Source organism: Ananas comosus, unplaced genomic scaffold (assembly GCF_001540865.1).
Source record: "Ananas comosus cultivar F153 unplaced genomic scaffold, ASM154086v1, whole genome shotgun sequence".
In the NCBI taxonomy this organism is placed as follows: domain Eukaryota; kingdom Viridiplantae; phylum Streptophyta; class Magnoliopsida; order Poales; family Bromeliaceae; genus Ananas; species Ananas comosus.
The window spans coordinates 1-9,777 of record NW_017891105.1 but is presented as its reverse complement, the minus strand read 5'-3'; the positions used below and the strand labels follow the sequence as shown (position 1 = coordinate 9,777).

Genomic DNA, 9,777 nt, shown 5'->3' with positions numbered 1-9,777 from the left:
TATAGCCTCATTAATTGCCTACAAGAGTCTAGAAAGGAAGATAAAATATGTAGGTTAGGTATAACAGTAGTGGACCCATAATAATGGCTAATTAAGAGCCATCATACTAAAGAAACCAAGAAACTTATATTACTGCTAATATAGCGCCTATGGAATAGTAGAGTGAGAATAACTTTCACAGGTTAGCCCTTCTTTTACCTGCTAATGGCTAGTTAAGAGCCATGATACTTAAGAATCCATGGAACTCATCAACTACTTAAGAATGAGAATAACTTACACAGGCTAACCTTCTTAAACCTTAGCAGGTACCTAAAGTAGGTTATAACCATTTCAGAGAAGATACTTTACTTCCTAAAGGGGAAATATATATGCAGTCCTGAAGCTCTAGTTCTCCATTTAGGTCCTTAAACTACAAAGTTTTTGCAACTAGGCCATGAAGTCCTCAATTTATGTTGATCCTCATCTTCATCCCTTGTTCTCAAGAGTTCATCGATCATTCGCGAATCGTCAGTGAAACTTAGTTACTCAAATGTGTAAAGATTGAAGAAACCAAATCAACCTACAGGCCCATTAGAGGTAAAGGACCTGAGATCCATAAATCACATACTGGGGCCTAATCATGAAGCATTGAAGTATAAGAATCAAAGTACAATCTCCTAAAAGTTTGAGATGACATCTAAAAGTTTGAGATGCCATCGCGTTTTTATCCCAGCGTGTTGAAACTCAAAAGATTTCACAGTCAAATTAGACGATTGAAAAGTATTTCATAGCTCTGCTGGAAAAACATCAACAAATATAGTTATTAATGCATAAAGTACACACTATTCAAGCTCTCGTTTGATAGACTTTGAATGAGTCATTTCCATTACATAATTGCATCAATTAAGTTAAAGATAATAAAGGGAGGAAAACATTTACACTACGGTTAAAGAAATAAATATAATACATAAAGGGACATATTTGTTGGTAATGATACATGAGAAAACATAGATTACATTAAAAATAACCTTCGTGTACCTCACTCGCATGTTTGCTTTCAATGGCTTTTGCATATAAAAAGACTTTGAACAAGTGTCCGCTCCAAAGCACATTGTGACTGGAAGTCGCATTTGGAGCAAATTAGCAGAAGTGGGGACTAATGCCTGACCAAATTTCTCCACTTATCCTTCAAATCGACCTAACAAGTGCAAAAGCCGATACCAACATACACCATCCACTATTAGTCAAAGCCATGAATAAAGAACAAGTTATTTTTGATAATAGAAATGACTTGATACCTCTGTTCTGTCTTTGAATATTGAAGGATGGCATTGCTTGATAAATTTCCAGTTACCTACACCATGCCTTCACATTCAAAAGGGGAAGAAGAATTAGAGAAGCATAGAACTACTATGCAAAAGTTAGAAACTGAAGTTAGTATAAAGATCTTAATTGGTTGGTAATTTAGCCAATAGATAATGAAGCTTACTAAGGGCAGAGCAGGTGTTGGTTCTAGCAAGCTCAGGGCTACGACTAGACATGAACTGACAGATTGAACCTTGATATTGCAGAGAAACAGATACTACTAGGATCAAGTTTCTACATGAAAAAGTAAATAGTAGGAAGTAGCTCATCTTCTACCTGCATTTGCAGCCATACATAATTGCACTTGCAGGCTACCAAATAGCTTTGAAAGTGGAAACTTCCACTACGAAATTGTGTGACACCGAAATCTCAAAATATGCCTCCTCAGAGCATTAGTTGACAGTCAAATTATTTCTTGGGGCTTTAATGTATATACAACATCATTTATTTACATACATATTTTCATACATAACTACCCAACAAAATTTTAGTTTCTCAAAAGACATACCCTAATCTTAAATAGGGAAGTCATCTAATTCATCGCAGAAAGGTGGTTTTCTACTAAAAATGCTCTCTGAGAAAGGTTATTTTCGCAGTAAGAGTACATATATGTAAGGAACTAAGGAAGTAAATTTTTGAAGGGTATATATCATGTGCATACCTTTCCACAGATTTTCTCAAGGTCTCCTCTTCCAATGAACTCCACTTCTTTCTTCTTTTACGTAAAATAAACTGATTGTTATCTTTGACGAACAAAGAATCCTTCCCTTTCTTGGGGTAAGAGACATGAGGTTTCTCCACGGGATTTGCTGGCAATGGAGATCCGAACAAATCATCCCACTACAGAAAAAAAAAAAAAAAAAAAAAAAAAAAAAAAAAAAAAAAAAAAAAAAAAAAAAAAAAAAAAAAAAAAAAAAAAAAAAAAAAAAAAAAAAAAAAAAAAAAAAAAAAAAAAAAAAAAAAAAAAAAAAAAAAAAAAAAAAAAAAAAAAAAAAAAAAAAAAAAAAAAAAAAAAAAAAAAAAAAAAAAAAAAAAAAAAAAAAAAAAAAAAAAAAAAAAAAAAAAAAAAAAAAAAAAAAAAAAAAAAAAAAAAAAAAAAAAAAAAAAAAAAAAAAAAAAAAAAAAAAAAAAAAAAAAAAAAAAAAAAAAAAAAAAAAAAAAAAAAAAAAAAAAAAAAAAAAAAAAAAAAAAAAAAAAAAAAAAAAAAAAAAAAAAAAAAAAAAAAAAAAAAAAACTAATAATGTCACAGCAAGAGGTAAAAAGAGAACTAATGTTTAAGTGAATTTTAAGTGTAAACTAAGTGATGGTCATAATGGAGAGCAAATGCAAAAAGAGTTAAACCCTTTTAGAACCAGCTTCAGAATGCGTGGCCCGAACATAACCCTTATGATGCTCGAAGGCTCCAAAAATTCCGAAAGTATTTTAGAGGTTCCCTATTCCGATGCTTTAAGTGGAGGCAGGGACCACCACCGGAGGACCCCATATGAAGACTGCTTTCTTCGGTGGTGGTTTCAAGCACCATTTTTATAGCCGTCTGATGCACTAAAGTAGGTGCATTTGAGCAAATCATTCCTAAACTAGACCTTAGGCATCTTAGTGAGGCCTCCACAAATAGTAAGCCGTGACATAACTATGTGTAGTTAGACAAACATTTCTGTCAAGCAATGCATAATTATCCTACCGTCTCATGATTTGCCTTCCTAGAATAATTGATGCAAGTCCTGGAAACCCATCTAGCAGGCACACTGGTTAATTGTGACTGGCAATCTATCAATCCAGGACTATGAAAGAAAAACTTGTTCCTTGGGATAATGGTGAGAACCAGCAGCACAGCAGACCGGTTGAATATCAATCAGCCCGTACGAGCAGGAAACAGTAAATAACAGCTGATTCTTTCTAACTTCCACAACAATACAACACTTCAAAAAAATTTTCATTATGATGTTAGACATGGAGATAGGCAAGATAGAGTTTATTTAGATTATTTTTATCTTAAAAAAGTTGGATTATGTACATTTAATTTCATCGCTTCTCAAAGTGTTCTAAATAGTGGAAATGTCCCCGGGCAGCTAGGGTACCGAATTAGCTATGTGGTCGGCATAGGTCCTAGTACTTTTTGCATATAATTAGCATACATAAAAAATGGAAATAAAAATAAAAAAGATATTCTTTAGGTTTGAGAGCCGTAAATCTTGAGCTATCACTAGTTATTCATGAGAATTTTGCACAAAGTTAAGGCTACTATAGATAATTGATTGCATTAGAAATTAATGCAATCAACATATCAAAACCTAAAAAACAAACAGTTGACATTGATTGATAAGATAGCCAGATTTAGATACTTTCATCTCACACTGATATCTCACTTATTGAAGCACAACAATCATAAAGTATATGGAAAAGCTAAAAATATCATATGGCAAGAACATCAATGCAAATAACACTATTAATATATTAAGATAGTTTTAAGCACATCTCGGTACCAAAATAAACTAAGAACAATGCACTAAAGAGCCAAAGTAAACCAACAGCACAACTGTAACACTTTATCTCATGCAACAAAATAATAATACTATCAACTCAGGCTTTGTTGATACTGAAATGTTAAAAATTGAGACCTCGATAGTACGTGCAGTTGGATTGCGCTCCATCATACTAGGCCGCCGCTCTGCAGCAGAATCTCTATCCAACTTCAAAATTGTTTTAGTGCAACGATTTCCACTTTCATTAGCATTCTCAAAAGATCTAAAGTTTGTACTCTTACATTTCCCCATCCTATTCCATCCAACACTGCTCGGATCACGCAGTTCTGGACTGGAGGATTCACCCTGGAGTACTGCATCGTGATCATTGGTCCACAAATTGAAAGCATGGTGATCTCTGAACAAGAAATTCTAGCAATTCCACCTTAAAAAGGAAGTTGATTAAAGCCTACCTCATGTGTGTTCTCTTCTATGATTTCCTTTCCCCGCTTATTAACAGTTCCACTATGATTGACTACAATTAAACAAACAATAGATGAATAGAATGACTAGTCAAATTCTTAACATACCAAACCGAAATATCCTTAATGTTTATCATCGAAAGCTTATTATTCATCTAATTCAAGCTATTGTTACTAGAAAAAGTGAGACTTACCTAGCTCCAGCAACCTAGATCCTTCTTCGGGACTAGGTTTCGAAGAGTTCGGATTCTCCATTTCCAAACCCTTCCCCTTCGCCATCCCAATAAGAGCCTCGGCGGCGAGCTCAAGAAACGAAGGCCCCAACTCCTTCCACGCCTCCTCCAAATAAACCCTAACGGCCTGCAACGCCCTCTCCTCCGTGTACCTCGCCACCAAACCCGCCCTAACCGTCGCATCCACCACCGCTTCCTCCATCTCCCTCCTCGTCGCCCTCAGCTCCGGCGACACCAATCCCGCCGCCGCCTCCGCCCCTTCCACCCCCTCCGCCGCCGCCTCGAGATCCGCGACGCGGCAGTTCCAGATCCGATTCACGGCGTCGTAGAACTCCCCTTCTCCCCCTCCCTCGCCGCCGCCGCCGCCGCCGCCGTCGTCGTCGCCGCCGCGAGAGCTCGGTCTGAGGGGCTTCACGGTGAGATCGGCGGCGACGGCGGCGTAGGCGGCGCGGAGTGCGGCGGCGGAGGAGGGGCGGGGGAGGGAGGAGAGGAGCTCGAGGGAGTGGAGGGTGCGGGGGGAGAGGGAGCGGCGGGAGAGGTCGGAGGAGAGGCGGCGGAGGATTAGGGTTCGGTGGAGGGGGGAGGAGGGGGAGGGGGCGGGGATGGGGAGGGAGAGGATGAGGCGGTGGACGAGGGAGTCGTCGAGGGTTTGGCGGAGGAGGAAGTCGAGGATCCACGCGGCCACGTCGGGGTCGATCATCTCCTATACGCGGCGCGAAAAGAGGGGTGGTTTGGCCGGGGCTTTTATAGCGGACTCGACACATATATAGAGAGAGAGAGAGAGAGAGAGCAACTCTTCACTTCCTTCTCTTGGAAGATACACACGTGTGACCGTTTCTTCTTAAGATGATGATACCGAGAAAATCGTAAAAAAAATTAAAAAAAAAGAAGAAGCTAAATTATAAAAAATTCTTGGGTCAAAAATCTGACTTCTTACTTCTTCTATCAATCATTTAAAAATATATATATTTTTATTTTTTTAAAAAAAATAAAATATATTTATAAAAAGTACGGTGCTAATTCTAATAACAAAATAAACAAATTGGCTTCCATCCTCTTTGGCTCCTCCTTAACCATGTTCATCTTAAGCCTCCCATCCTCGATCCTCTATGTCTCTCTCGACTCTAAATTTTCTCCATTTGCTCTCCCGCTCCTTAGCACCTTGCCGCCTCTTCATTTCGGCGGCTGTAGAAAGGAGATCGGGATAGTCATGGACGGAGAGGTTAGCAAGAGCAAGTCCGCAGAAGAGCATGAGGGCGTGTGTATAGGCACGGACAAAGGGATGGGTGAGAGCAAGACGACGCGGCCAAGGAAGTTGGTGAGGAGAGAAGATTTGAGATGAAAATTTTAAAATACTTTAGGTATAAAAAAGTATATAATAATAAAATATAAGTGAAATTTTAACGGAATGACGGGTCCCAAAAGTATAAATTTTTAATTGATAGGAGGAAAAGTAAAAAGTAGATTTTAACATAGGATTTTTTTATAATTTCGCAAAAAAAAAAAAAAAATCATTGAAACTTCAACTTAACCTGAGTTTTTAGTACTAGGCGTCTACGGCCCGATCCGTAATCATGGGCCAGATCAATCTCCAGACCAATAAAGCTAACCCGGTCCAATAAAAGGCCCAGTTCTGTGTTTTCTTTTTTGGGGTAAAAACATACATAATTTATTTGAACTATATTCTATTTCTAATTGGCTCTCTAACTTGCACAATTTTGATTTTATTTTCCCACCTTACAATTTATTTAATTTAAATCGGTCAATAACACTCCAATTATAAATTTTAAATTATGTGTTTATTTTTATAGATTTAGTTAGTGCACTTCATATAATTTTCATAAATATAAATTTATGAAAATAAATAATTTACTTAAAATTTGAAGTCAAAATATTACCGACCGACTCAAATCAAATAAATAAATAGTAAAATTTAAATTTTAAAAGATCAAATAGACAATTCAAAATGGTCTTTAGTTCAGATAAATTTCCTATGGCTTTTACTTCACTTGTCATCTTTTTGGATTTGATCACCTAACCTTTAAAAATTCTAATTTAGTATATAATTTTTTAATTTATTTCATGCGAACTAATTAGTAACATTTTAACTTCAAAACTTGAATACGTCATTTATTTTTACAGAACTATTTATGGACCTAGTTAGTATATTTTATATAATTTATGTAACTGTAAATTTATTCAAAATTAAAATAATTAATTAATTTAAGTTTTCTATATGCAAAGTCACCAAATTATTTAACTCAAATAAATTAAAAAATTAAAAATTAAAAATTAAAATTGTGAAAGATTGGACAGTAAATTCAAAATAATATGTATATTTTATTTTATTTTATTTTATTTTTTATTAATTTTCTAGTTCGCTCGTTAACTCACCATTTATGAATCTCATTTCGATCGACTTTTTATTGAGTCGTCTCGCCCAACCCTGCGCTTCTCTCTCATCCGATCACCTCCTCACGGTAAAACCCTCTCTCTCTCTCTCTATCTCTCTCTCTCTCTCTCTCTCTACCTTTGCAGGTTCCCTACTCCCCGGATGAAGACCAAAACCCTAAAGCGGAGCCGGAGCTCCGACGACGAGGTCGCCGATCTCACTAAACCCTACTCTCTTCGCCGATTCGAAACCCTGAATCCGCGATTCTCATCGCCATTCCCCTGCAGGATCGGAGCAGGAGCAAGAAGCCCGCGAAATCCAGCAAGCGGCGGCGCCGCCGCCGCGACTCCGCCTCCTCCTCCGGCGACGACGACCGCCGCCGCCGCCGCCGTAGGATCTCCGGTGGCCGCGACAAGAATCCCGGCGACGGTCGCCGGAAAGAGCCGAAGAGGCCCGGTCGGAAGAGAGCCGCCCCCCGGCGGTCTCGGTATTCTTCTCCTCCTCCTGCTCCTTCTTCTTCTTCTGTAAGTAGTTATTCGAGTAGGAGTTGCTCCACATGCCGTAGCCGGAGTGTTAGTTCGTCTCCCGAGAGGTATCGGAGGGCTAAGGTTAGGCCGAGAAGTAGGTCTAGGGGTAGGGAGAAGGAGAAGAAGAGGGGTCGAAGCCGAAAAGCGTCAAAGAGGTCGCCGAGCTGCTCAACTTGTTCAAGAAGCCCTAGCAGAACCCATACTGATGAGAGAAGATACAAGGAAGAGAGTGATCGGGCGAGAAGGGTTAGATCGGAATCAGGGGTAAATGATGCGAAGGATGAGGAGAGGGATAAGATAATTCAGGCTTACGACGATTTCCCTTCCACGCAGAGTAATGAGGGTTTTGATGGGAAAAAGAGCGAGAAGGAGATGGTATCTAAAAATATTGAAACTGAGCCTACTGAGAATGTTGATGGTGTTGGTATTGTTCTTGCTAGCGAAAAGAGCAACATCGCAGTTAGTTCTGAAAATTTGGAGGCCGACGATTTGGAGTTGGTATTAAGACAGAAGGCATTGGAGAATTTCAAAAAGTTCCGAGGCGGGGTTCCTGCGCAAAGATCGAGTGGAGATCATAAGGATGTTGGCGTAGTAGTTGATGCGAAAGATGCTAAAATTAGTTCCATTGCTTCTTTTCAAAGGCAAGGAAGCATTCAAGGTGGAAGTGGCCTGACTAGACCTAGAGTTAGATCAGTAGTGAGCATACCCACAGAGAACAAAGGTGGTGATGGGGGTGCCTCGATAATATGTCCCTGTGATAATAGTGAGAATCTCGAACCTATTGATCAGACTAATGAAGCTCCCGATGCTTTAAATCAATTGAAGAGGCTTGAAGGGGACAACAATCAAATGCCTTCCGAGCAAACCACGGTGGCCAAAGATCAAATCCTTCATAATAAGACTGCTACTGCTGAGCATGGGAGCAATATCGGCAAAACGCTTGAAGGGTCTGCTTCAGGCACATCGGCATCAGTTGTGACTAAGGTCGGAAACGAAGCTGTTGTGGAAGATACAACTGGCTCTCAGTTTGAGCAGAAGACATTTTCTAGAATGCACGACGGAGAAATGGTGCAGGTGAGTCACGGTTCTCCATGTTGTTAATATGCTGCTTCTTTTCCCACATCCCAAATTGTGATATACTTGATCTGTCATGTAGGTGAGCTACAAGGTTTACATACCGAAGAAAACCCCCGCAATGGCGAGGAGGCAGCTGCAACGCTGAAGGATTCATAGGTATCTTGCATTTTGTTTGAGTTCTATATAGCTGTTGGTTTGTAGTTGATTGGGATACTCTTTTCGTTATTTTGCAGAGTCACCGCTTCTTCAGTGATTCATTTCATTGATGGTTAGCCAGTGTTAAGAGCTCTGTGAGTTTTCGCCTCTCTAGATGTGACTAATGATCTATATCCATCATTTTATGCTAGCATGAGGAGTCATCATACTCCTAATTACCTACCTATACAGAGCTTGTTTAATCCACTGGTTTGGCTGTTTGAGAATTCTAACCATAATTCTGAGAACTGATTGTCGCAATGTGGTATGGCTAGGAATGGTTATCTGAATATTGGAGCAAAAGCAATCTACATTTGTATGATCTCTTCTTCTTCTTTTTTTCTTCATCACCAAATCTCTTACAACGACAAAATTGTTGTTAGTTACTGTTCTTATTGGTAGAATTTAGGTTGATTCAGCTGTCCTGTGTTTTTCCATAATTACGTATCGGAAGTCGGTTTTATTGTTAACTTTAATGGGATTTTCTTGTATGTGGTTTGGCTTGTATATTGAAGTTTTATCTAGTTTAGCTTCATTATGAATCTAGGGTGCTCGAAAATGCATGAATATCTTGTTTGGCACGTTGTTTTATTTGCTTAAGAGATACGCAGATCATTTTACTACATCATTTTTTGAAGTGATTTTTTCGCAACAACATGAATGCATCAATATAACTCACTTCTCAATATTTCCTATATTATTCTTCAATTTATAAACTTCAAGCTCCAAAGAGAATAAATTCTTCTGTTAAATGAACATGTCACACCCACATAAAATTTCATGAAGAATCTGGAAACACATGTACTGGAAATACATGAACACACAAGGAATGCATGATAACAGCTACTGAACTCTGGAGCTTCTTTTCCACCTTTTTCTCTCAACTTCTGTTGGATAAAAAGGTAGGATACATCATAAAGAAGTAAGAGTTCTTCTACACTTAATGTTCTTCTCTTTTTGGATTTCTGTTTTGTACCTTAAGATGTATACAACATGACAATAGCGTCGCGAAAAATCATCTCATGTGGAGGGCATGTCGCCTCCCCCTTCGACGGTCCACGCGAA

At 38.4% G+C, this 9,777-nt stretch overlaps 2 protein-coding genes across 6 annotated transcripts; one reads left to right on the top strand and one right to left on the bottom strand.

Moving 5' to 3' along the window:
- Positions 1-799: 799 nt before the first annotated feature.
- On the bottom strand, positions 800-5,297 carry LOC109704643 (telomeric repeat-binding factor 2-like). 4 transcript variants are annotated; one of them, XM_020225405.1, is made up of 6 exons: positions 4,483-5,284; positions 4,280-4,341; positions 3,963-4,172; positions 2,006-2,184; positions 1,278-1,344; positions 800-1,177 (listed from the first exon to the last, which is right to left on the bottom strand). In XM_020225405.1, exons 1-6 carry the CDS (start codon positions 5,219-5,221, stop codon positions 1,136-1,138), a joined length of 1,299 nt encoding a protein of 432 aa, XP_020080994.1. In that variant the 5' UTR covers positions 5,222-5,284; the 3' UTR covers positions 800-1,135. The 4 variants fall into 4 exon arrangements, 3 of the variants coding, with proteins under 3 accessions (XP_020080994.1, XP_020080997.1, XP_020080996.1); XM_020225408.1 differs by lacking the exon at positions 3,963-4,172 and having other exon boundaries at positions 4,483-5,285; XR_002214444.1 differs by lacking the exons at positions 800-1,177; positions 1,278-1,344 and adding an exon at positions 3,026-3,263 and having other exon boundaries at positions 2,098-2,184; positions 4,483-5,297.
- A 1,641-nt stretch (positions 5,298-6,938) lies between these two features.
- Positions 6,939-9,250, top strand: LOC109704644 (transcriptional regulator ATRX homolog). Of its 2 annotated transcripts, none has more exons than XM_020225410.1 (4): positions 6,939-7,120; positions 7,201-8,514; positions 8,597-8,673; positions 8,719-9,250. In XM_020225410.1, the coding sequence occupies exons 1-3, from the start codon at positions 7,076-7,078 to the stop codon at positions 8,660-8,662; spliced, it is 1,425 nt and encodes a 474-aa protein (XP_020080999.1). In that variant the 5' UTR covers positions 6,939-7,075; the 3' UTR covers positions 8,663-8,673; positions 8,719-9,250. The 2 variants fall into 2 exon arrangements, with proteins under 2 accessions (XP_020080999.1, XP_020080998.1); XM_020225409.1 differs by having other exon boundaries at positions 6,940-7,120; positions 8,751-9,250.
- Positions 9,251-9,777: the final 527 nt, after the last annotated feature.